This window comes from Oenanthe melanoleuca, chromosome 1, assembly GCF_029582105.1.
Source record: "Oenanthe melanoleuca isolate GR-GAL-2019-014 chromosome 1, OMel1.0, whole genome shotgun sequence".
In the NCBI taxonomy this organism is placed as follows: Eukaryota; Metazoa; Chordata; class Aves; order Passeriformes; family Muscicapidae; genus Oenanthe; species Oenanthe melanoleuca.
In genome coordinates, this window is record NC_079333.1 from 4,697,033 (window position 1) to 4,722,850 (window position 25,818).

Consider the following 25,818-nt stretch of genomic DNA (forward strand, 5'->3'; position numbering starts at 1 on the left):
AACACCAGGAGCCTGAACAACATGGGCAAGAAGAAATGCACAGCACCGATTATCCAAGACTCCGCAGCACCCCAAACTCAGGGGAAGGTCATCTCTTCCTTCCCATCACCAAACTCCTTTGGGTATGCAAAAGAGGTGAAGAGCCTGCACTCTGATCACTTATTCCCATGCAGAGATGTAAACCTTGCTTTTCACAGCAGACAGAAGGATTAAGGATGTGCAAAGAGAGAAGAAGCCAACACAGGAATAAATTCAGACTTTCTACAATGATCTACTACCCCCACCTACCCACAGCATTACTGTAGTTGTACCTTTTGTTGTGGTCAGGGGAAATATGCTTCCTTCTTCTTTTGCCCACATATGTACTTCCAAAGATCTCAGCTTTACTGTAATATATGCATATTTCACATCTACCTACTTCATCCTAAATACAAAGTCTGTTTCTGAAGACACACAGAAAACCTTAGCAATCTCTACTTCTTTATTGCAAAATGCAGTCATCTTAAACCATTGCAAACAATGCTCTTTGGGAATAGATTTAGGAAGAGGAATAATAACAGGAATTGGATATTAGGAGGAAGTTCTGCGCTGTAAGGGTAGGGAAGCACTGGAACAGGTTGACCAGGGAAGTTGTGGATGCTCCATCCCTGGAAGTGTTCAAGGTCAGGCTGGATGGGGCTCTTGCAACCTGGTCTAGTGGAAGATGTCCCTGCCCATGGCAGTGCGATTGGAACAAGATTATCTTTAAGATTTGTTCCAACCCAAGCCACTTTAAAATTCTATTAAGTAAATTTTAAGTTCCTTACCACTCAACACAGTTTCTTAATAAATCTCTTCCCAGACCGACTTACAGTTTTACACAGCTCTCCAGACGTATGAACTGAGGAGGGACCAGGCTTCTTAATGTCTCCTACTGAAGTACTTCACAAAGTTTTACCCACTAAGCAAGTAGTGCCAACTGCAAATATCCATCACTGGATATTTGGGGTGTATACATACTGGATACTCCCTCACTGTCCATGCCCAGCAACTACACACAGTGAGCTGGTGGGGGAAATATGTGTAACTTTTCGAGTCCAAGTGATGTGTGGAACCCTCTACCCCAGAGAACATAAGCCACAGAGGAGTTAAGCATCACTCCTGCCATTCCTACCGCTCCGTAGCATTGTACTCCTCACTGGAAATATTCCAGAACCATCTGGACACGATCCTGTGCCATGTGCTCCGGGATGACCCTGCCCGAGCAGGGAGGCTGGACCAGATGACCCCACCGAGGTCCCTTCCAACCCGACCCGTTCCGCGGTTCTGCCCTTACTCTACACCTCTACGAGTCAGAAACGCATCATCTGGCTGGCATAATTCCCCCTCCACCCAAATACTTCCCCACTGACCGAATCAAGTCATTCACCACAACCCCAGCGTCCCCATTCCCCGGTCACCCCGCGGCTCTCCCAGCAAAGCGAAGAGCCGCGGAGCTGCTGGCTCCCAGGGCGGGCTCCATGATCCCGGGGATCTTTTCCAAGCGAATGGATTCTGTGGAACCCGCGCTGCCCTGGCACCGCGGCACCCCCTGCCCTGCCCACGCCGGCTCCCGGGGGCTTTGTTCCCGGCGCACCGAGCCTTTCCCCGCTGAGGACGGAGGTCCTCGGCCGCCGCCAGCCCGGCTCCCAACCGGGTGGGCAGCGAGCGGCAGAGCCGTGCCCTGCCCGCGGAACCGCCCTAAGCCCCGGGAGCGGCGGAACCGCCCTCCGTCCCGGGCAGCGGCGGCCGGCGCTCCCTCGGTCCCTGACTCACCGGCGGTGAGGGCGGCGGCGGCGATCAGCAGCCATGCCGCACAGGGCCGCCCCGCGCTGCCTCCGCCCGCCGCCATCTTCCGACCGCCGCCGCCTCCCCGCGGCGCCCTCATTGTCCGCCCCCGGCCCCGCGGGCCCGCCCCCCGCCCCCTGCCGCGCCCGCCCATTGGCTGCTGCCGCTGTCAGTCACACACACCCCCCGCGCCCGGCCGGCCCCGCCCGCTCCCCGCCCCGCTGTTCTACGGCGATTGGACAAGGCAGCCATCAATCAAGTCCCGGTGACCTATGGGCGCAGGGAACGCGCTGTCCCGCCCCTCAGCCGGGAGCCTCGCTGGCGCCGCCCCGCGGCCGGCCGGCGGTGCTGCGGGGGGCGCGGGCGCTGCGGGGCCGCTCCCGGCCGGTGCGTGCCGGGCGTCACAGAATCGCCGAATCACAGAATCAATGCCGAGTCAATGGGGCTGGAAAAGCGCTGAGACATCATCGAGCCCAGTCTATGATCCAACATCACCGTGTCAACGTGACCACGGCACTGACTGCCACGTCCCGCATTTCCTTAAACACCTCTCCAGCACCTCCCTGGTAGCCCATCCCAACGTCAGGAAAATTAAGCCACAAACACCAGAGGTTTATGTCCAAAAAGGAGACAGAGGAGGCTTTTTACTTTATTCGAATAAAGAGAGAGGCCGAGGGGCATTTCCCTGGGGTCTCTCTAATTTTTGGAGGACGCAGCCTCCTTTTATCCTAATTCCCGGCGCATTTCCCTCTCTCTTTCCCCACTGGCTGAGGTACTTGAGAGTTCCCGAACGCCTGATACCTAAGATTCCTTTCTAATGTATGACCCTCGCTTTTAATTCTTATGGAATTCATGGTTTTCCCCCATTGTTTCTTTCATCTTTCAATATCCAGTTCCATTTATCAGCTAAACCTACAGTTTGTTTGTAAAGGCAAATATCTTTTTTTTCCATTCATCAATCAGTGGAATCCTTCCCATTGTTTCTTTTATCTCTCAGTGCTAGTCTTATCTACCAGCAGACCCACAGCTTGTTTGTAAAGACAAATCCATCATTCCTCTCACCAATGTCTCATCAACCTTTGTGTGAAGAAATTCCCCTGAATGTCCAACTTGACATGCAGCATGAGGCCATGTCCTCCTTATCCTGTGGCTGGTTCTCTGGGAGAAGCGACAGGATCAGCAGGATCCTGGTGCTCATTTAGTGCCCCAACCCCTGTGCCAGCCTCGAGTTCCCCCGGGTGCACCTTACAGCACCGGTTTGTCCCAAGGGAATCGGGAAAGCGCTGCTGCAAGCTCTGAGCACAGACAGTGATGGTTCCTCCTGCCTCCACAGAAATCCTGCCTGTTATTCCCTGGTAGCTCAGAGAGCCTGTTTCAGTGTGCATTGCCTGTAAGCACAAGCTCCTTCAGGAGCTCTCCTGCTGCACCGATCGCACAACCACCTTTGCCTTTTGCCTGAAAATACCTGCTTGGAATTTCCCTCGGCTTGCTGACTGGACTCCCAGCTGCTCCACACCCCCTGAGACCAAGCTTTCATCCTTCCCTCTTCCTCCTGGCTTCTGAAAACCTCTTTGTTGTGCCGTGTTTTCCCAAACATGCATTTTAAAGAAGCTGAAGCTGAGTCATATCTCAAGGCTATTGCTCACTGCATCCCTGGGCCTCAAGAAGCCTTGTGGGATGCTCTGCTCCTGCCCAGTGCTCACTCCATGGATGCTGGTCCTCACCCAGATCCAGTTTCTCTGCCACTCTCTGAACACCTCATCACATCTGCAGGTGAGAAAGGCCACAGGGAAGGCCACTGTGTGCCACGCTGAGGAGGGCTGTGACAAAGCAAGCCTGCAAAAACACAGGCAGATTATTTTTTTATTTTCATCAGCTGTGAAGCCAGACACCATCCTACAGTTCTCATGGGATTTAAAATGTAACAGCTTATGCATCCATTATCTATACCCTAAGGGGAAGATCTGGAACACGTTCCTCATCTAAATGTTGTACATGTTTTCCAGAAACCCAGGCTAGCAGAAATCCAGGGCACCTCTTGGGAATAAATATCAACAACACAGGCAACTCTTTGTATTACAGGGAAATATCACCTAGTTTGGTTGGCACCTCATTTGACTTCCCTTGTGGGTGGTTCCTCAGCCAATTCATCAGTACCCCTGCTTTCCAAATGGAGCAGGAACTGATAGGCAGTGATAAGACTTTCATTCCAAGCCCTTTTTCCTCAATACTTCCTCAGAGCTCTTCCCTTCCATGGAAACTCTGCCCAACTGCCCAGAGTTCACTGTTTACCTCCAGGTCCTTCAGTACTGCACAGTTTAAAACTGTTCAATCCTCTGAAGAGGCCAAGCTTCACCCTTCTGGGTATTTTCACAAGATAGTAAACCTAATTTTTTTTTTAATTGCATTTTTCTTACTCTCAAATTGACTGACCTTTGTTATCCTTGTTATCCTTTGTTTTGGAGAGGTCTCTAGTAGCTCACCACAGAGAGCAAGGAAGATTTTGATGTTAAAAAAAAAAAAAAAAAAAGGAGTAATAACTTCTAAGAGGGGAAGAAAATATATTTAGACTGATTTTACATTTTTAATGGTTTTGTTTTCTCTTTAGCCTGCATCTCTGTACGTCCTAGAGGAATTGTACAGTATACATTGTTGAGTGTGCAGAGATAATCACTCCTGCAAGAAATATCCCACCCAACACACTCATTTTGAATTAGTAACAGAAGAACATGAGAGAAAAAGGAAAAAAACCAGACTCTATTTGTACAAAAAAGCATTGTGTGTACCATACAACAATATTTTTCTTCTGCAAGTTGGGAGAAACTGTGACTAACAGATAATGCCACATTCATGTTTACTTTGGTTAAATAGAAATGCAGGGGTTTGTTTCTTTTTCAAAACTCAAGAGCTGGCAGCAGCACAGTAATTGCATACAGGCTTTGAAGAGTTTGGGAGCTATTTTTCACAAGTCAGTGCTGTTGAGGCTGGAAGGGACCTCTGGAGATCACCCAGCCCAACCCCTCTGCCAAGGCAGAGTCACCTTGAGCAGGTCACACAAGGAAATGTCCAGGTGGGGTTTAAATGTCTCCAGAGAGGAGAATCCATGACCTCCCTGGGCAGCTGCTCCAGTGCTCTGGCCCATTAGCACAAAGAAGCGCTTCCTCATGTTGAGTGGAAATTTTTGCAATTTAGTTTGTGGCCACTGCTCCTCATCCTGGCACTGAGCACCACTGAAAGGAGCCTGGCACAGTCCTCTTGCCACCCACCTTCGAGGTATTTATACATATTGACAAGATCCCCTCTCAGTCTTGTCTTCCATAACCTGGCTTTTTCATCATTTGATTGAGAAGAATGTCCTGGACCACCCACTATGCAAGGATAAGTGTTCCCAGGAAAATTTAGGATGGAAAAGGATGGAAATGATGAGCTATTCCAGCGCTGAATGGATGCTAAGGAGCAATTTCAGTCATGAGTCTTCCTGACATTCCGAGACTCTCTATTGAAGCAGGTCTGCATGAAATCATTATCTGCAAGTTAGGAAAGTAAAAAGTAATGTTGCCTCTACTCGGCTGCGGTACAGTTTAAAATTATGGAAACGAACCACGAATTGGCCCTCACGGCGCTGGGGTTTGTGGCCTGGCTGCCGCGGCCCATGGCTCACCAGGTACGAGCATGGCACCCACAGGGAGACAGGGAGACAGGGCTGTGGCGGTGCCGGCAGTGACCCGGGACAGACCGGAGGAGCCGCAGGGAGCGCCGGTGTCCCCTCAGGAACCGGGAACATGGCGGGAACCGGGACAGGCCGGGTCTATCCCGGGCAGGGCCGCACGGCGCCACAGGACCGTTCTTGTGCAGGGGAGAGAAAACACTACTCACGGCGGCTCGTTGGTCTAGGGGTATGATTCTCGCTTAGGGTGCGAGAGGTCCCGGGTTCAAATCCCGGACGAGCCCACCTTTTTTTTTTTTAATGCTGCTTTTTTTTTTTTTTTTCTTCCTTCTCCGCAGCAACGGCGGCTCCCGCGCACAGCGAAGCGACACGGACGGGACTGACAATGAGACCCACTCGTTCCTTTTTAGCGCAACAAAAAACGTTAAGAACTCACCGAGCACCGGCCGCTCCTCTTCGTCTCGCACCGGGCGTCGCTACTCCCGTTTTTCCCAGGCATGCCAGCAGGGAGACCCCCGCCTTCCTCCTCAGCGAGCCGGAGCTGCGAGGCCGCTCCTCGCCCTTCCGCGCGTCCCAGCCTCGGCACCTCAACCGTGCCGGGCACGGCGCCGTCCCCGCTGCGAACGGGCCTGAGGAGCAAAAGCGCAGCCGGGCCCCGCGGAAGCAAAATACGGAGCGCGCCTGCGCCCCCTTCCCAGCGGGCTCGTCCGGGATTTGAACCCGGGACCTCTCGCACCCGAAGCGAGAATCATACCCCTAGACCAACGAGCCGCTCTGAAGGAACTTACCCAGCTCAGCAGTTCAGTGCCATCCCGCCTCCTCTCGTCTCGGCCGTTTCCGCCATTGTCCGTGTGGGTCTGTCCTTGCTGACCGCCACCTGCGGCTTCGCCCGGAGCTCTGGAACTCATCGCTGCTCTCCCGAACTGCGGAGGCTGCGCCCGTTTCTCCCTGCTCGCCGCCTCCGTCTCCTTTCCCAGGATAATCTCTGGCATCGCCCTTCCCCCGACCCTACGGCTCCGCCCGTTAGCGGTGGCTCCGCGTCCCCGCGAGGGGAGCAACGGCCCCCGCGGTACCCCGAGGGGATCAGGAACAACGCAGCCTTCCCATGCCCGCTCCCACTGCCATCCCACTCCGGCTCCGCGCGCACGGTGGCGCTGGAAGCCGGGCGAGCTCGTTCCTAGGGATGGGGCGGCGGAGGAATGGGACACCCCACACACGCGCACACCCCCCCAGCAGCGGGCTTGGTTCGTCCCGGGCCGCACCGCGCGCTGCGCCCCCTGGCGGCGCGGGGGGGTCGCACCGGTCACCCGCGTGTCCCGGGCGCGCTCGGACCGTCCCGGGCCGATCACGGGCGGGACAAGGCCCACGGCACAACCACAGGCATTGCCATGGGCTTCTGAGCCCACGGCACCCTCCTGGGTTTGTTATAAATGAGAAACGAAGTCTCGATATTCAGCAAAATTCAGATGGGTTTATTTTATATAGACAGAGCAACGCAGCGCTAGGGAAACGTGAGGGGTCACCGCCCACTCCACGCTTCCACAGAACTTGGTTTGCAGCTCCCTTTTTATAGTGTGGTTTTCCTTTTAGTAATCAATAATTGTTATTGTTTTGTTGTAATAATTCTTCAAGGTAAGCAGTGGTGGTCAAAGAAACTTCCAAACTTCCGTGGGACCTTGGTCATGTAACCATCTGGTCTTGGTAGATAAAAAACAGAAGAAGCGGGAAGCCTGATCTTTAGCAGATAGTTTGCGATTGATTACACAAAGGCAAGAAATCTGATTCTGCAAAAAAACCTTTCAGGCTATGGAAAACCCTTTTTTTTTTCTTTTACAAACTGGTATACACAATATTCATAACAGGGGGATTTGAACAGAGTGGGTTTAATCATATATTTCCCTTTATCTAGGTCCATGTTCTTTTCTTATTTTAAGTATTCTGGTTTATACAAACTCCAAAACTTCTATGATTAACACAAATCATTTATCAATTATCACAGTTTGAATCCTGCTTGTCGCTCTTGTGCTCTGTCCTGCTAACACTTCCTGACATCCTCATGTTTCCTCGCCTCTGCATCCCAGACTTTTTTCAAAAAGTCTTATTCCTCCCTGTTCCTCAGTAGTGGCTCTCTCATATTAAATTTAAATTTTGAAGTCCTAATGCCAGTGGAAAACTCACCCCTTTTTTGCCTGCTGTTACCTGTTTTGTCCATTCTTCCTTGGGCTTCTTCATCCCCCAGGAGGAAAGAAAACACACGGATTTTTGTTTTGCTTTGGTTTTATTCCACCATTTATTTATTCCATTTCTCCCTCGGATTTCCATTCCCGTGCTGGGGACACACATACACATTCTCTACACAGGCACACATGTATCTGTTTGTACAGTAAGGCACAACCACTCTCATCCACATGGGACACTGCTGAGAGAAGAAACAGGGGACAGCCAATGATCGCAGCCTGCCCTGCAACACAAGCTAGAGCAAGCAGATCAACGTGGATTCAAAGGCAACAATGCTCCACAGCAAAGCTCAAAAGGGTGGGGAGGTCGTGTTTGCTCATGGTAATTCAGGAGGGAAAGTGCTGCTGGCTCTCAGCAAGTGTGGCCTCAGTCCATGTCACAGGATGGACATTTTGTTCTGTGTGGCCAACACAGCTTCAGGCACTGCTGTCAGGAATCTGGTCAAATGAGATCTGACATCCACCTTCCCCCAAAAACTGTCCAGATTAAAATCATAGTGACTGCTAGGCCACGACTTTTAGTAGCCCAGGAGTGAATGCAAATCTAGTACAGTGCCTAAGTACTTTGGAGGGACTGGCTGCCTGAGCTTGGCCAATTCAGCCTGACAACTCCATTGGAAACTCAGCCAGCTAGGACTTCTTCTTTGACCTGCACAAAATTAATTGGCTGTTTCCAGGAAGCTGGGATGCTTTCTATAATGAGTGCCTCTTGGTGGCCACACACCAGAAGTTTCATCACAGACTGGATAGAGTTTGGAAGTGAGAAGCAGCCCTTCTAAATTTGGAATGGAGCCCAGAGCCAGATAAGAGAACATGCCCTATTGACCTACTCAGCACATCTTTTCTTTGCATACAATCTGCTAGTTGTCATTTTCCACCACACTAAAAGCACCCCAAAGCTGAAGCACGCAGGACCTACCAGCCTACCACAAGTGGCTGTTTCACAGATCAGCCCCACTCCAAAGGGATTTTATTTTTATATTTTATATTTATGTATTTTTATGATCAATGTTCCAGGAGTTTTTCCTGTGTTCAGGGTTCACATTGTCTGCCATACAGCACACATGGAGAAAACAAACTGTTTAAAACCCAAAGTACTTTAAAAGAAGCTACCAAAAAGGCACCATACATATATGTATGTACATAACTGATGAACTTCATCTGAGACCAATGCAGGGGAGGAGAAAAAAACATTTTGGAGCAGGATGAAGAAGCAGAAGGACCGTGAGTGGTGGTGGCAGTTGGCTTCAGGACAGCAAGTATCAGGTCTCTTAGTCCCCAAATATCACCAAGGAATGCAAGCCAACACCTGAGTCTTGAACTCCAAAGAGATTGCAAACAGTCTCTTTTTCCAGCTGTCCCAAAATACAATGTGGCCACTCAGCTCTGTGATGAGTCTGGACCTCAGGGGATTTCTGCATTCTGCTCCTCTCCCGCCACTGAAGGTTTTCCAGTAGTTTCCATCTCAATTAGGTTAGGTGGCTCCTATCCACGTGTTAAATCTTCTCTGCCCTGATTTGGTATGTCCTTTTGAGAGGGGAAAATAAGTAAGGAAATAATGAAAAATAATCATGGGTCTAAGCAAAGTACCTGGGGGTACTTTGATGGTTTCTGTGTTAAGGTGAGCTGCAGCCCGAGCACCAGAATCCTTCCTTCAGCTGCTCCTTGCCAAACCAAGGAAGCATTTGAAGAGGAGGTGGTTGGGGTGGGATGAGACATATCCTCAGGCATCTGGCCATGTTATCAGTAGTTACAGAACACACAAGAAGGTTTATGGAACAAGGGCTGCTTCAGCCAGTGGAAATCCTCTTTATTTCAGTGGGAAAGGCCCATGCCTGCATGCTTTCACAGCTGACCATGAAACTGGTGTGCCCTGCATTTGCTGGCAAAGCTAACAAGCTAAACACATAGGGAATATATATATGTACACATGTATACATACAATGTGTGCACACATATAAATATTTATATATAAGGAGTCATATTGATATAGTGTATACATGGTTACAGCAGGGGAAATGTGCTTTTTACTGCAAGTACTTTCAGATTGCTTTCAAAACAGCAATGCAGGAGGGTGCCTGGTGAGCAGAGCCTCTCCATTATACTGAATCCAGAATCAGCTTTGCTTCTTTTCCATCTGCTTTGTAACATCACCCAGGAGGGCTGGTCGTTTTGAGTACCCTGCCTCACAGTCTCTGCAGCCCTAACATCTGAGGCTTTTGACATGTGGGGAGCAGCAAAATCGTTGTTGTGTTCTGTCACAGTTGCCATTTTTGCTGACAGCAAAACCCTCAGGTGCCTGAGGAGTCACCATCACATCTTACCTGTGTGTCACAGCTACGCTGTGCCCTGGTCCTGTGTGACTGACACTGAAGGCTCACTGGCAGTCCCTGCATCCTGCTGTGGTTCAGGTGCCAGTGCTGCTTCTTCAGTGTCTGATGTTTTCTGTGTGTTTGTGCTCTCACTGCTCTCCTTTGTTTCAGCTTCAGCTTCCTCCTTCTCCTTGTCTCCCTTTCCTTGTTCACAGGCAGTGCTTTGCTGCTCTTCTCCCTGGGGACGGTCACACATCTCATTGTTTCCAGAGGGAGGCTGAGGAGAGTTCTCCTCTCCTGGGGCATCATGACACACTTCCTCCTCTTTTGTATTCCCTGTGTTATTCTTGCAAGGAGTAATTTCCTCTGCCTGTTTTTCCCCATCTTCTGATCTACTGGATGCTCTCCTTGATGGGGGCTTCTCATCAGACTCTGCCTGTTTCTTCTGCTCTTTGTTCCCTTTTTCTTCATCCTCTGATCTGCTGGATCCTGTCCTTGATGCCGGCTTCTCATCAGACCCTGACTTTTTCTTTTCCTCTTTGCTCCCTGTTTCCACCTCCTCTGTCTTGCCATTGGGCCCAAAGACCTCATCTTCCCTGGCACCATTTTCTGGAGAGGACAAGCTGACCCCCAGATCTTCCCCATCTCCGTACTCGGACAGAGATCTCCGGAACCTGCGGGAGGGAGGCCGGCGTTTGATCGACCCTCGCGTCCGCACCTGAGGGGCAGGAGAAGCACGCGGTCAAGAGAGAGGCAATGGGAAACAGGAAAGCACAGCAGAGGAAAATGCCACTGGATGTACCAGCCTGTTCTGCCCTTGGCAGGTTGAGGGAGGAGTCTGTACTCCAGCTGGCGAGGGTGAATGCAGGCTGTAGCTCCTCAGTTAAGTGCTCTGCTGACACCTGAGGAACTGCCGTGCTCTGTGTGGCTCCCTAATCGGAGCCTCAGCCACCGCAGGGATTCACTGGCATGTGGCACCACCTGCTCAGAGCCACTCCCTGACACCAGCCCCCCATTACTGCCGAGCTGAGGTGACTGGGTCCTGCCCCTCCATCCCCCTTCCTTCCCCCTGCCAGACCTGCTGGAGGAGACTCCACACAGAGAGGAAACTCCACACAGCTACATTGAAAGTCTGTTTAGAGCCTGGCATAGATCTTCTCTCTTGGCCACAAATACACACTCTTACAGCAGGACTGAGGGCTCAGCCTTCTCTTCCTCTTCATCCCCAAGCAATAAGCAAGTCTTGTGGAATGGAGAAAGCCTAGCAGGCATATCCTACCTTGTTGTAGAACTGCAGCTGAGTGCTTTCTGGGGGCTGATCAAAGCTGACGGGCGTCTCGCTGGGCTGGGACTGAGTCCCTGGGCTGGTGGGCGTTGAGGGAGGCGTGCTGAATGGAGAAACCAGGACCTTCATCCCAGGGCTTTTGGGAGACACTCCTGGCAGCAGAGCAGCTGGAGCAAAAGCCAGATTGGCCTGCAATGAAAACCCCCATTAGGGGCATGCGTGACAGCAGCATGTGCTACACACCACAGCCACACAGGGGAACCCCTGCCCTGTCACATCTCTCAGCTGTCACAAGCCACAGACCTCCTAGCTGCGGGTTTCTCCTGGTGACACAGTCAACAAACAAGTCTGGGCAGAGAAGTTATGACTGGACATTTGTCTTTCCCTGGCAGCTGGAACTCAGGACATGTTCTTTTGTCATCCTAAAGCCTTTTGGGATTTTCCAGTGGCCCAGCCAAACCACCACAGTCTGCAGTGGCTGAGCTGGCAGAAAATCTGAACACACAGCCAGCAATGGTTCAAGATTTAAACCCTCCCATGTGTGCCCAACTGGAGCTCGCATTTTCCAGCCTGACCTGCAGGTCTTGCAGAATGACTTGTGCAGTTGTGAGAAGACTGTGGAAAGAAGTGAGCTTGTGATCAACTGTAGCAAAACTCTTTCTTACTGAGAAGCTCCCCTAGGCAGATGTCCTTGGGTGGATTAGAGGGACAGTGCTATGAATAGGCTCAGGTTGTGTCAGGGTGGCCAGGAGGCTCTGGAGTGACACGTGCTGCCAGGACAGGCAGCTGGCAGGGGCAGGGCACGCTGTCTTCAGGCCATCGAGTGCTGAGCTGCCCTCAGCAGTGCAGATCAGGCACCATAGAAACATGAAAAGGGCAGAAAGTGCTGGGTGTGTTTGTGTGCAGTTGCAGGAATCCAGATGAGGGAAGTGCAGTGCAGAGCTCCCAGGCACACACACGGGACAGCCTGGAGCACACACCCCCCACCAGGATTGTCACTGCCTGTGCTCAAGGCCAGCTCCCAGTGCAGTGCAGGGGACACTGCAGTGCAGTGTGAGTGACACTGCTGTGAGGAAGGAGCTGCAGGAAGACTCAGCCAGGGTTTCTCTCACTTTCTCTCAGAACTTCACTTAAACTCAGACTCTGCTCAGCAGTGTCGCTGCCATGCCCATGCCCAGCCATGTACTCCACAGATCCAAATGATCCTGATCCATGCACTGACATGCTTATGGGTATACCTGGGGATCACTGCACTGCTTCTGGTGCCCATGGCCACTACCAGACTTGCTCTGCCTTCCTCTTTGTGTGGGCTGGGGCTGGTTCCTCCCCACTGAGGCCACTGCACTGTGTCTACCTGGCTGTCACCCCTGGCTCCTGCATCCCCTTCCCCTGTGGCTGCTCTTCAAGGGAAGTAACTGTGACAAATGCCAATCAGTTTTAATTTGCTGGGGAAGCCACGTGGGTTCTGCCAGAACCTACCTGCAGCTTTTCAATCATGGGTGAGCTTTTCACCTTGACCTTGGGAATGGGGCAAGCATTTGGTGACCGCTTCTGCAAAATAAAATGAAACAGGAAAATCTCACCATGTAGTAAATGAAAAAGAGGAAAGACAATAAAGGCAGAAAACTTGGAAAAGATAAGCAGAAACTGCTGGTAGGGAATCAAATGAAGCTTCATATAGTGTTTCCACACAAAAGTTTATTTTTCTTCATTTCTGACCCTTTTTTCCTTTTGTTATCTAGCCATTCTAGGGCTAGATACATGTACCCCTCCTCTGGGGATGAAGGGCTGCTGTCTGAAGTGTCTGAGCTAGGTGATGCACGATGGCTCTCCTCCTAGATTGCCTCCACTAAGATATCTAGCCTGTGGCACAGTTTGCCACAGGACCAGGCAGATTAAAATTCTACCTCTTAAAGCCTTAATGTTGGCAAATACTGTGAACTTTCTGTAAAAGGAAAGACTTTCTACTTGAGTACCAAGTTAAAGGAAATCCAATTAGTTTAAGCAGGAAGGGCATAAATGGCAGGAAAGGTAGAGCTATGACAAGGCTGGAAGCAGTTTGAGAAAGAAAGAGCATTGCTTTGAGAAAGGGCATACTGCTTTTTTTTAGAAAAGGAAGGAATCTAACACTTTAAAACTTAATGTTCCTTTGGCATGGAGGCAGCAAGAGCCTGTAGCTCACATATAAGAAGGACAAAAAACTACCTGCTTGTTTAGGGCAGATGACAATTTGAAATTTGATGGGTAGACTTCACACCCTGAAATACAGAAGGACAGACCAAAGAGGGCCTGAGTGTAAAATTTCTTAAGTAGCAGCCAGCTTACTGACTTGCTCATTCAAGGGTCCTAAGGAAATATTCTATGGGTATTGCCAACAAACCCTCTCTTCACTCTGGATTAATTATTCCCTTTTTCTGAAGATGGAAAAATCTCATGAGAAGAACTATTACCCCATTATGCTCAACAAAGAGCATGGGTGCTCCCTGTTCAAATCTAATAAATACCAGTGGTTCCTGAACAGTGGTAACTGGATGGATCCATCAGCGTGCCAAGGGTGAAAACAAAAGCAGTAGAAATGGGCTGTGCATCCATGCTGCAGGAGCAGGAACAGCATGGAGCTGACTTTGGGTCAGGACACGTGTGGGAGCAGGGGCAGGTTTGCTGCTGCATGATTGATGGCTTTGGCTGCACAGCCTGACCTCTCTGGCACCTCCAAACTCGTGTCTCAGGAGAGAACAGGTTGCAGAGAGGAAAGACCTTGTCCCCCTATTAAATTGATACTCACTTGCTCATCATTGTCACTTGTCTCAGTTTTGTGGGAAAACAAGGGAAGGGAGCAGGGTGGTTTCCTCCGAGTTGGCTTATGTGGTGGCACCTAAGAAAGAAAACAACCAACTCAGCAGCAGGGAAATCAGGTTTCTTAAAAAGGAAGTGAAATTCAAGCACCAAAGGGCATGCTGTGTGAGTGACCTGCTTGGGAGGCAGGGCTCAGCCTGCCCAAATGAGTCATTCAAAGGCAGCAAAAGTTGATATTAGCACATGGGTGTGCTTGTGGCATGTACAGCCCAGTCCTAGTGTTGGAAGAGGAGTTTGTACCTTTTTCTTTGTGCAAGAGACACTCTTTTTGCTGGGGAGGGTAGAGAAGCCTTCCCAGAAACTTTGTCTGCAAAGCATCCTGCTGGAAACCCCTTCACACTGGAGAGGTTGTTACTGCTCTCCTTCCTGTCATTGCCAGGATTTCCTTTCAACGAGTCTCAGCTGCCTACCTGGTTCATTATTTCCTATTTTATGTCTGATATATTTTTGGGGCAAAAAGGGGAATTCTGACTTTTGCAGAATTTCAGCCCCATTCATTTCTCTTGAATGAAGGAAAGCAGTGCACAGGGACAAGGCCTCAGCTGCAACCTTTAATTGGACTAAGAAATCGATTCTCCAGAGGAGAAGGAACAAGGGAACTTAATGACAGGGGCACTGATTCCTTCTGAATGTCCTTGGGCTCTCAGAACTGTGAGAGAGCTCCCTAGGAAGGAAGGGATGCATAGCACTTAACTATTGCTCTGGTCTAGAAGCCAAGCTGTCTCTATTTTTATGGCAAGTTTGTAGTCTCCTGCCAAGCTGTTAACACACTTTTCATGTGTTAAAAAAATAATCCAAAATAACTGGTTAATATCTGGAATCTTGGATAATATCCACAATAAAGTATTTGGATAACTTTGTTACCTTCTCCCAGGCTGGCATGGGAAAAGGTGGATTATGGCATCTTTGCTCTCTGTACAATTGGCTGTCTTGGAGGACCTGTGCTCCTGAGGTCACTTAAATTATTGAGGTGCTGCACCCAGCCATGGCACTGCTGCACCTCTAAGCAGCCCAGGGCAGCCCTGCCCTTTTCCCTATGTCATGCCAGGAATAATGTGTCTTGTGGAAACACCAGCATTCTGCAACCATGAAATGCTGCACTCTGCCACAGTGGATGTGTCAGAGGTTGCCTGGTAGGCAGAGTTCCCCTCTGCTGGCATGGACCAAGCAAGGGTTAAAGACCATCACCTTGGGCCATTAATCTGAAGCCAGCTTGAGAAATCTGGTGGGGAAATGACAGATGGCTTGGAGAGAAAAGACAGGAAACTTTGTCCTCCCCTGTCTCTGGAGAAAATGAGTTTCTCTGCACTGTGAGGCCCCTCCACGCTGCCCTGGCTTGGGAGCAGCAGAGGTCTGCAGATAACACAAGAGAGGTCTGGGAACTTTCTGCCTTCTGAAGGGTGAGGGACTTAGTGCAATTAAATCCCATACCTTCAAAAGAGGAAATTACTGTAATGGGACAGACAGAGTGCTCTGCTGGCGACTGGAGGGGGAAAAAATTGGCTATTCCCATCCTGGGAGTGCTAACCTCTGACAGATGATAGCATGCCAGCCCTGCAGGGCAGAGGTCACCACTGCTACCAGTCAAAGACAGGAGGGGTGACAGGGAGGATACCCTTAGGCCAGGCTGGGATCAGGAGCTGAGTGGCAGAAGGGAGCAGTTCAGTTTCAAAAGGTGCCTGAAAAGAGCCACCAGCAAACATTCATGCTTCTAAAAGAAAAAGGTGTTATGATACAGGAGGCTGTCTGAAAACTTCAACCTCCTTTCATAAATAACTGTGACTTTCCTTTCTTCCTAAGAGAGGTATTCTAGTGTTTTGCTTAGCTGGAGAAAGTCAGCATGTGAGGCATTGCTTGGCATAGTGGCATTTCATTAAAATAAAGTTTCAGCGTGACAGAGATAGGCACAGAGTCTGAAATATCATTGGGAAGAGGCAGTGAAGGTGAGTAAAGAGGCAGCTTTCTCTCAGACCTACACAGAAGTAATAACCTGGAGAAAACCTCCTTTTGTGAGCGAAGTGCTGATGACCTGCCACTGGCTGCTACACTGCATCATCTGCTGTTGCTTTCTTTTCCCATCAATATTGGCTGTTTCATTATTCACTGCTGCTGTCTGCCCACAAAAGCCAGCCCAAAACAGGACATGCATGCACTGCTGTCTGCTGCTGTTGGGTGAATCTGTGCACCCATCCAAGCTCTGCAATGTCTTGGTTTAGTGTCTATCCTAAAACACAGCTCTACTGAAACACTCATCCACCAATCAGCAATGCACAGAAGGTACAGCCACAACTTGCACTGCACGAGGAGATGAATCCTTTGTGCAGATCCAAAACCAAGGTGGATTCATGCTCAGATCACTGATGTTCCAGCAGGAAAAGACAAGTGATTAACTTCCCACTTGATTTTCTGCTGGTGGCTGCAGAACACCTTACCTCTTTTCCAGGGATATTGGCTGCTTGCTCTTTGAACTTCCCTGCTAGCTGAGCCACTGAGGGTGATGCTGACTTGTCCACCTCTGAGTTGGTCTCTGCTGGCCTGTTCTGACAAAACCAGGAACAAGAAGTTGTGAGTGAAGGTTGGGAAAAGCAAGCCTGTGTATGTGGTACAAAGTTCAAGAGTAAGCAAGGACTTAAAGCAGAGTTTCTCACATCTGGCATCAATCAGCCAGCCTGAGAGCAAGAGGTTTTGGAAGACAGGATTTAGCAGCATTTTCAAATATCCCAGAAAATCACTAATTCATGCAGAGCCTTTCAGCTCCAGCTGAAGAGCCTACACTTAGTACTTTTCAATGGAAGCAAACCAGGTGTCTCAAGCCAAGTGTCTGCTCCTCTTATCATTGCAGTAGGCAGATGGAGCAGGCAGTAATGTACATTCCCATACACCTCCTCAGCCCTCCCATCCCCTTGTTACTGCCCTGGTCACCATCAACCTTTCTTTTCCACTGGTTCTGCTGTGAGAAGCCATTGCCAGTCCTCACAGCAAGCCAACATATGCTTGGAGATGTGTCCCTTGTTGTTCTGTTTTTTTTCTCAGTGAAATACTGAGGTGGGGGTGAGGGAAGGAGGAAATACCATGGCTGAGAGAAGCTTCCCCTCCCCTGGGTCTATAGCAGGCTGAGAAGCAGAAGGTTTGTGCTGAATGATGCTGGATGATGCAGCTCTTCCCACATCACACTGCCCTGGTGTCATCCCACATTCACCTTGTTTTCTTTGCTATGTGTCTATTGAGCAGTGTGAGTAGAAAGCCTTGACATCAAAGCTGATGAAAGGAAACCTTTGTTTTTCATCTCTAGTATCTGATGCTGGGGAAACCAAACCAGAGGAGCTGAGAATAACTAACCAACAATCGTTATTCCAGCCAGGGATAACAATCCTGGTTTTGTTACAAATGGAGGGTTCAGAACAAGAAACTAGGCTATGAACCATCAGTAAGGAACCTCACACCTCACAGCTCCCTGTACCACCACTATGAACCCATGACCAGCACCACCTTTCTCAACCCCTCAATGCCCTTTCTGCTTCTCAGTTTTTGTTGGCATCATAGAAGAAGACCTTTCCCTTCCTCAGAGAGCTGTAAATAAATGCTCCCAATAAATGTTATCTTCTTTTTCCCAGGCCCACAAGCCCCTGTAGGTGTCTGCCATTGCCTGTTAAATTTCCCATACACTTTGGAATAGCTTTCCTGAATCCAAGGAAATCAAATCAAGCTGTCTCATCCCAGCAACCTTCATGCACCTTTTCCCCTTTCACTGGAGTAATTACAGGCAGGGAAAGTGGCAGATAATGGAATGGAAGAGTGTGGTAGGAAAACCAGCAGGGCAACCTGCTGCACTTGAAAAAATATTGTTGGGCTAAGTGGGGAGGGACACCTGTAAAGATGCAGGCTGTGTCTCCCTGCTGTGAAGGAAGGGCAGGCTGGAAAGAGGAAGGAGCAAAGGAAGAACCTGGAGAATGCAGGATGGACTGGGAGGCTTGGCTCATCATACCAGCTGCCAGGATACCTGGGCATGGCAGAATGGACACCTGAAGTAAGGATTCAGCTGAAACTAAGCAGCTGCAAGTGCTGTGTCTGTGGCAGAAAGGCTGCCTGCCCCAGAGCCCATTTTTCTCCAAGAGTTTCTTTCACAGCCCTTTCCCTTCACCCAGAAAAGACACTGAACTTCCTCTTGGCCTCTCTGACCTCTTGTTTTCGGGGTGAATTTTTCCTTTCTCTCTTTTTCTTTCCATTTCAGTCTGAAAACACAGCTGCCTTTCTCTGGTCAGAGCTGGGAGGCCAGCAGGGTTCCAAGGGTGTCTTGTGCTGCGGCTCCTGCGGGCGCGGGGCGCGGGGCCGGGGCGCAGGAAGCTCTGCACATGCCATTCTAAGATTAGCACCAGTAGCCCACGGGGCTGTGTCCTCCAGAAACTGCCAGCTGCAGACTCTCCCATTACGGGAAAGAAAGAGCAGGAAAGGATCCTTACTCAGATTCCTTCTGGCAGTCACACTGCTGTGCTGTATCCAGCTTTTCTTGTAACTTTCTTTCAGTCCCCAGGTGATGTGCCAGGCTCTGTGTCTTCTGGTCAAGGCAAGGTGCTGTATTTGGGTGTTTTTGCACTGCAAGGAGAACATCATTCCTCTGCCTTCCAGGAGCTGGGCTGGCAGTCTCCCTCTCCTCCTTCCCAACATTGTAAGGAAAGTGGGAAGCCTCATTTTATCACTTTCAACCCAGAGGGTGTACCAGTCCTCAGCCTCTTCCACACCTAAGACTAAGACATCTGTTTCCTTCACCCCAGAGCTCAGTGCTGGGTCTCTCCTGCCCCACAAAATTAATGCAGCCTCTCCCATTCCTGGTCACTTTCCCCACCTTGTTAAAATAACCCACCACTACTTTTCTAAATGGTAATAAGAAGAGCTTTGTTCCTTTTCTGTTTCTCTCTCTCTCTCTTTTTTTTTTTTTTTTTTTTTTTTGCACTAACAGTGTAATTACTTAGACATTATTTTTGTGCATTTTGCAGCCAACTGCTGATCTTCCTTTTCAGAAGCAAAGCATGGTCAGCCTGCATGGGCTAAAATCACAGAGCTAAGGTTGAAGGCTTAGTCCATCAGTGACTGCTACTCTGAGGTCTTTTGCTGTTCCATAAAATTAAGTGTCTGAGCATTGTATATTCTGAAAAATGTCAGACAGAGCTGGAAACAGGACTTGAATTATACCATCAATGTAAGCATGGAACTGACTGCAAAAAAAGGAAGCACAACTACCAAGTTCTCTGTAAGGGGCTTGTTTCACTTTTCCCTTCCAAGTAAGTAAGTTTATAAAACTGAGTAAATTTGAAAACGGTTTTCAAAATGTTTCCTCATCTGCTTTTAAAACTAAGCTTAGTCCCTGTTAGCAGCACTGGGAAAGAAAGTTCTGCCTTTATCTGTGTCTGAAGTACAAATGTGCCAATTTGAGCCCCCCAAACCTCTCCTTCCTTATGCTTCAGAGGAGTCCTTGCCTCTATTGTGAGAGCAAAACTTCCCACCAACCCCTGACTGCAGACTGTGTGAAGGGAGGCCACTGGTTTTGGCACAGATCCTGCTCCTCTCACAGGCAGCCTGGGTCTACTAGGTCCCCTCAGAAATGTCCCATCATTCAGCTGGTTTGACTGCTGAAAAGAGGAAGGTTCTACTGGCTGTCATACAATGGAGCATTTTGGCTAAATACCAGCTGAATAGCAGCAGAGATCTATACTTCCCTAATGTCCTTCCCTCCCCTAGGAATCTTCTGACTTCTCTGCTTCTGCAGGTAGGACATTTTGGCCAGATGGGTCACCTGTTGTCTGAGAAGCAACATCTCCACAGCACTTTGCAAGGCTGGAGTATTCAGCAGCTAGGAAATCCATAACAGACAATTTTTGGTACTGGTCCTGTGCAATATCAGCCCAATTTTCTGCAGCTGTATCTAGACATGGTTTTGAGGCCAGTCCCTGATCTCCACATCCCTCCTTTGTTTCACAAAAGTTTCACAGGAATGACTCCCTGCAGCCTGTTCTCACACCAGCCCATCATGCCAGATCCTGTGCTCACACAAGTGCTGCAAAGCTCCCTGTGACTCTCACAGGGATCTTTTCATTGCTGCACACACAATCTAACTCAGCAACAGCAAATACAGCAAAAATAATGACAAATGTAATGTCTCAGAGGCAGATGCAACAAGCCATCCAAGGCTCAGGGCTAGTGTCTTGATTACAGAAATATCAGAAATATCAGAAATATCAGAAATATCAGAAATATCAGAAAGGGTGATAGTCAGTACCCAATGCTGCACCATGAGATGGGGGTTGTCAGTGTGCTAGAGGAAAACAAGAGAGTGTCAGTGTTTTTGGGGTGCAGTTTCTTAAGGCCTGAGTTTCAGACAGCTTATGTTTCCAACCACTCATTCTCCCCTGACCTTTCCTTTCCCCCTTCCCCCCTCCCCTGCACCCGTGTGAGTTTGTGGGGCTGTGCTGTAAACTGGATCACTGAAATGACCTGGGCTTAAAATACACCCCTTAACTCTTTACACAGTTATTTTTAACCCAGATCATTCCAGCCTCAGAGGTCACAGCATGGCCCAACACCCTGCTGCAGTGGAAAGGGATGCATGGGTGGCAGGGGCAGCCCCAAGCACAGAGGGGAGGGCTTTCCTTTAACTGCTCCAGCCAGAGCCTGAGGAAATTACATCCCTATGCATCCTCCTGTTCTGATAAGACAGAAAAATTGTATTTTTGCATGCCTGCTGGTAGAGGCTGGTGTGGTTTGTGGCACTGGTGTTTCACTCTGCAGTGTGCTGCCACACACCTGAGGTGCAGACGAGTCCAGGCCATGACCTGTGAGCCACCACAGGTAAGAAGTTGCCATTAAGCACCCACAAAACACCCATAAATACTGTGTGAGCCATCCCCAGCAGCCCTGCTTCAAATAACAGCAGCCACAAGTGTAAGCAGGTTCTCTACACCTGTAGGACCTGCTCAGCAAAGGAAGGGATGGGGATGCATCTGTGGGGAGGAGAGTCCTTAAGTCAAAATAAACCATCATCACACTCTGCCTGGAGTGTGCAACTGGGAAGCAGTGCTATGGTTTTGCTGGAATAAAAGCATCAAAAGCCAGTCATGGATTTCAGGAGGGAACAGAAGATGTTGCAGACCCTTGTTTCCCTGCGTGGCTCAGCTCTCCAAAGGCAAAGCACTCTGCACAAAGCCTTCCCAGGACTGACCCTTCTCATTTTTCAGTGAGATAGGTGCAGGATTTGAGGAGCCAGCCAGACACAGACCTTGTCTGCATGGGAAAGCTTATACCAAAGTGAGCCAACTCTCTCAGCTTGCAGAGCAAAATACCACCTTAATCTGATTGAGGTGCTGCTTTTCTGCCTAACTGAGCTCATTTTCAATCAGCTTGGCTGAAAGGAGCTGTTCTCAAGCTCTCAGGTACCCAATTCTGACACAGAAAGCAGCGTTTTGGGAATGACACCACACAGTGTACCAAGGAATACCGCTCCTTTTGGGGTTCCCCAGGGGCTGGAGGGGGTGAATGACTCCTGCAGAGAAGTGCTGCCTCTTCCCCAGAAAGGTTCCCCTGCAGAGCTGGGGTGTGATGAACTAGAGATGTCCTGCACATCTCACACCAAGCAATGGAGAAGTGATGAAGCACAGCTCCAATTTGGGAGATTTCCTTTGGCAAGAGCCAATCCCTTCTCCCTGACCCATCTTTTCTTCAACCACAGAGGCCAGCTGGAGACAAAAGGTCACTGAATAGTCACACAGGGCACCATCTAAGGTATGCTTCCTGTTTATCTGCAGAGGACATGAACTTATGCTCTGGAAAATGCACCACAAATGCTTCTCAGTTATTTTGGCTCTCGCATTTTTTAAGTGCGGATAAGATTAGATGGGCAGCTCATAAGCTCTTTAAATCAACTAAAAAAGCTCAATAATAGTTTTTTTTTTAGGATTGGACCCATGCTACTGAATGGAAAAACCTCTTTAATATGTAGTTTGTAGTTTCATTCAAAGTCATCTCTCTGCATTTGACGTTTAGATGAATCCCAGCTTGCACCCTGCTGCCAATATAACCTGAACTGATTTGTTTATCTGTACCCATGTGAGTACATCAGTGGCATCAAGATCATACTGAAAGGAGAACATTGTTCAGACTGGGAAGGGAGAGGCAAATAAGCAGGGTGAGTTTAAAACACAAACTCCCCCAAAAGAGCAACCTGAAAGACGAGAGGGTGGGAAAACACCCAAATCACAGAACAAGGAACGAGGCAGCACAGAGCAGGAGATGCTGCTACCCACAAGCTGCGCCTGCCTGATCTCCCTGGGACCCACAAAAGCTAAAGCACAGGCTGAACACAGATTGCCCAGGAAGTGGGTCGGCTCACACTGGCCTTGGCCCATGTTTCACATCCCTAGAAGGAAATCTCATGATGCTTGTTCCGACTGGAGCTCAGCACCACGCTGGGCCCCTGGCTCAAGAAGCAGCACATCCCAATATGAAAGCCCTGAATAAACAAAACTCTTCTTGCTACACTGACCCCTCTTCATCCCATCAAAGCTTCCTTCTTCCCATCTCTCTCTCTTTACTCCTCTTCACAAATCATTCTCACTGGAGACCTTCCAGCTCTCTGTTTCAGGAGGGATTTATGTGATTTATTTACTCACTTGGCGTCTTATCTGGCAAGGAAGCTGCTCCTTGTCTCATTGTAGTAAATTTTAATTATTGGCTGAAGCCCCAGCTGGAAGTGGCTGCAGCTGTGGCTCTGTGATACCTCATAGCCAGTCCTGTCTATCATTGTGTCAGAGTAGCCTGTAGCACCTTGGGAAGCAGGGCCAAGGCTCCTACCTGCCCTTCCTCCATTTACTGTACAACAGGGATGATATTTCCTGTGCTGTGCTTCACCAGAGCAAAAGCTATCCTGTGAGCCACCTCTGCACCTTCCTCTGGTGGGGCTAGGCTAGTCCTGAGAACTTTGTGAACATTTAGAGCTTTACCACAGTTACTTTCCAGGAGACAAGAAGACAAGAGTATCTTGCAGGTCTTTCAAATGTATCCTAAATATAAAAAAAAAATAAAAATAAAAATTATACTTCTATCTTTCTGCAATATTTTCTTTGGTCAGCCTTTACCAGGCACTAAACACCTCCATTTCACAATCCCAATGACCATTTTGTGAGCTTTACAAATGGCAGCATGCACAGAGTCCTCAACCTTCTCCCCCAAGCTGCCATCAGATGGCTGAGCAAAAAGGAATAACGAGTCTCAGAGTGCCATGGGCCCCTCACTGCTAGGATGCAGGAGTGAAACATTATAGAAAGCTGAGCAAAGAAAGTAAGATTTCCACTTGAAAGATACAAGAAGAATTCTGGGACTGATATCTGGCCATAAAATCTGGTTATGAAAGAGTGTAAGGGTTTGTTGAGGAGGATAATGATGACTTGAGCACACTCTGCAGAATCCTTGACTGTTGTTTGCCAGGACTGGCATTTTGAAGGTTGTGCAAACAAGTTTCTAGTTTGACTTGCAAGAAAAGGAGTGAATGTCTCATATGAGAATGTACACAACTGTGCAGAACCACTGCATGTCCAAGATAAAGCTTTATCTACATTGTGAAGCCTCAGCCAGTGCAGAGGAAGCCTCCACATCTGGCTGTTGTCACAGGCAACAGATTCATTCTTGCAGCTTTGGGGAAAGCAATCTGTGAATTATATTGCAAATGCTGGAGCTCCAGATTTCTGAATACTCTGTGAAGACAACAGGACCTCAGATTAGGTTTGGGACCACTCTGAGCTCCTGGCCCCAAAGATGGATTTTAGACTCCTCTGACCCCCACACAGCTCTTCTGAACATATCTCTACATAGCTGTAGATTGTGGTTTCCTTGAGACAAGGGAGTGCTCATTAATTGAGAAATGTCAAGAAAGTAGAGAAATTTTAGACATGGAAGACATGGAGGCAGTCAGGAGGAGGTAAGGACTTCAAGGGAGTCAGTGCTGTTAAAACTCAGAGGTCCCTAGCAACTCTCCTCAGCTCCCTCTGAAAACAGGACCTCTCACAGCAGCCCTAACAAAGATTAAACTAAAACTCCTGAAAGGCAAATGGCAGGAAAACACATCAGGTCTTCTCTTGAACTGTTCCTTTTTGAAATATTTTCAGTGGAAAGAAACTTCTTGCCTGAGGGTAAATCACTGCTAGCCTTTCTCTTAGAGTCTATTAAGTTAGCCACAAGAACAAATCAGAAGTATGACATTCCTTCTCAAAGTGGCACCCAGGTCAACACTTATCCCACCACAGATAAATGAATATAGGATGAGTGTGTGCCTGACCTCAAATGCACAGCTATAATGAGGGTGATAACGGGGAAGGAGCTCTGACTATAACCCAGGGCAGAATAGTATGAGGAATGTGGACTACAAGGGATTGTTTGTTTTTAAGAGAAAGGGCAGAAAAATCCCACTTTACATAAAATATGTAAAAATATGTAACACTCCCCTGAGTTTGGAAAGAGTTTGCTTTAGGGCAACATTTTTTCTCAAGATTTGCAGTGATCTGGTCTTGATTTTCTCATTCTGAGAGTTCCCTTGTGAAGTGCTGCCATCTTGGTACTCGGGGTCAAGCACTGCCCAAAGGGTAATGTGAGGATATTCCAGCTCAGCAGCTTTCATCCAGAGGACTGCAAGAAAATCTCTCAAGTGCCTCACTTGAAAACTACAGAGGGTTGGATCTGCCAAATTTAAAGTCTAACCAAAGCAAGATTTGGGAATTGGGTAGAGGCTGATAAGTAGCCAAATACTAGTAAAGGGAGAAATGTTTCTCAAAGGAAGAGGCACTGTATTGTAATTGTCCACTACACTGTAAATTAATGGTTTGTGTACTCCCAGCCTTGCCTGCTATAAGAAGAGGGGAAATTCCTGATGATTTTCCATGGTTTAGTGGTTTGAGGTACCCAGGTCTATTTGTACCTATGAGGTACCAATGGCCCAAGTGTGCTGGGCCATGGGGAGCACTGGGCGGTGGAGATGCTGTGGTGTCAGCAGAGCCAGGCAGTACCAGGCAGGAGGAGACAGGCAGAGGAGACCAGCCAGTGCCAGACACGCAGGAGAGGAGCTGTGTCCTTCACAACAGAATCATAGGAAACACCTGTAGACATCTGGAAACTTGATGTGGTGAATAAACTATCTACCTTCTGTTTCAGAGAGTGACTACAATGAAAACAAAATGAGATAAGCATTATTTTAAGCAAGCTGTTCCTCCCTTTGTGCCATGGTACATAGCCCTCAGGAGTGCCTGGCCTGTGCTTGCCAAGCTCTGTCTGGTGAGAGCAGCAATAGCAGCAAGAGTCACTGTGAAAGGCACAAGTGAGATCTTGAATCTCCCTTTTGGTCAGGAGAATATTTGGCAACTGCCTGGTGCCTACATGTTCCCAACACTACATGGGCTGATTAAGCTCAGCAGCATTACCTCAAATCACTGTTAGGAGAATCTGGGATTTATACATTGGAATCATACATTGGAATAAATAATCTGGAATCATACATTGCTGGGAGGGCATTGTATGGGCTTGTGCACTTTAATGCCTATATAGCTACTGCTGTATACACCCCAGAACTGTTCCTGAGGCAAGCCAGGGTTTCATCTGTCAGGAGACCACTCAGGTGAC

At 48.8% G+C, this 25,818-nt stretch overlaps 3 protein-coding genes and 2 non-coding genes across 10 annotated transcripts in view; 1 reads left to right on the forward strand and 4 right to left on the reverse strand.

The window, feature by feature from the left end:
* Nucleotides 1-1,905, reverse strand: part of MPZL1 (myelin protein zero like 1) — a 30,966-nt gene extending 29,061 nt beyond the window's left edge. For all 3 annotated transcript variants that reach the window (XM_056499986.1, XM_056499967.1, XM_056499977.1), the window contains exon 1: nt 1,795-1,905. In XM_056499986.1, the coding sequence (XP_056355961.1) occupies nt 1,795-1,870 (76 nt within the window). In that variant the 5' untranslated portion in view covers nt 1,871-1,905. The remainder of the gene's footprint in view (nt 1-1,794) is intronic.
* A 2,301-nt stretch (nt 1,906-4,206) lies between these two features.
* On the reverse strand, nt 4,207-7,705 carry LOC130261090 (uncharacterized). Its single transcript, XM_056507035.1, has 4 exons — nt 7,673-7,705; nt 6,262-6,888; nt 5,910-6,163; nt 4,207-5,333 (listed from the first exon to the last, which is right to left on the reverse strand). The coding sequence occupies exons 1-4, from the start codon at nt 7,703-7,705 to the stop codon at nt 5,330-5,332; spliced, it is 918 nt and encodes a 305-aa protein (XP_056363010.1). The 3' UTR covers nt 4,207-5,329.
* Nucleotides 5,686-5,757, forward strand: TRNAP-AGG (transfer RNA proline (anticodon AGG)). The gene has a single exon. It is a non-coding gene; the product is annotated as a tRNA-Pro (tRNA).
* TRNAP-CGG (transfer RNA proline (anticodon CGG)) lies at nt 6,173-6,244 on the reverse strand. The gene has a single exon. It is a non-coding gene; the product is annotated as a tRNA-Pro (tRNA).
* A 27-nt stretch (nt 7,706-7,732) lies between the features above and the next one.
* The window catches only part of RCSD1 (RCSD domain containing 1), a 30,750-nt gene continuing 12,664 nt past the window's right edge, over nt 7,733-25,818 (reverse strand). The window contains exons 2-7 of one of the 4 annotated variants that reach the window (XM_056500019.1): nt 16,596-16,703; nt 14,093-14,182; nt 12,787-12,858; nt 11,302-11,496; nt 10,035-10,740; nt 7,733-9,237 (exon numbers count right to left, since the gene is read on the reverse strand). In XM_056500019.1, the coding sequence (XP_056355994.1) occupies nt 10,048-10,740; nt 11,302-11,496; nt 12,787-12,858; nt 14,093-14,182; nt 16,596-16,703 (1,158 nt within the window). In that variant the 3' untranslated portion in view covers nt 7,733-9,237; nt 10,035-10,047. Of the gene's footprint in view, nt 10,741-11,301; nt 11,497-12,786; nt 12,859-14,092; nt 14,183-16,595; nt 16,704-25,818 lie in introns of all 4 variants that reach the window. The other 3 variants (XM_056500037.1, XM_056500011.1, XM_056500028.1) reach the window with 3 other exon arrangements.

Bases quoted from the DNA above. Each gene is read 5' to 3' on its own strand.
- LOC130261090 (XM_056507035.1), bottom strand. From the start codon at position 7,705: ATGAAGAAGCCCAAGGAAGAATGGACAAAACAG. The intron at 6,889-7,672 runs GTAACAGCAGGC...TAACAAACCCAG, and splicing joins AGGAAGAATGGACAAAACAG to GAGGGTGCCGTGGGCTCAGA. The intron at 6,164-6,261 runs GTAAGTTCCTTC...CCCGCTGGGAAG, and splicing joins GCACTGAACTGCTGAGCTGG to GGGGCGCAGGCGCGCTCCGT.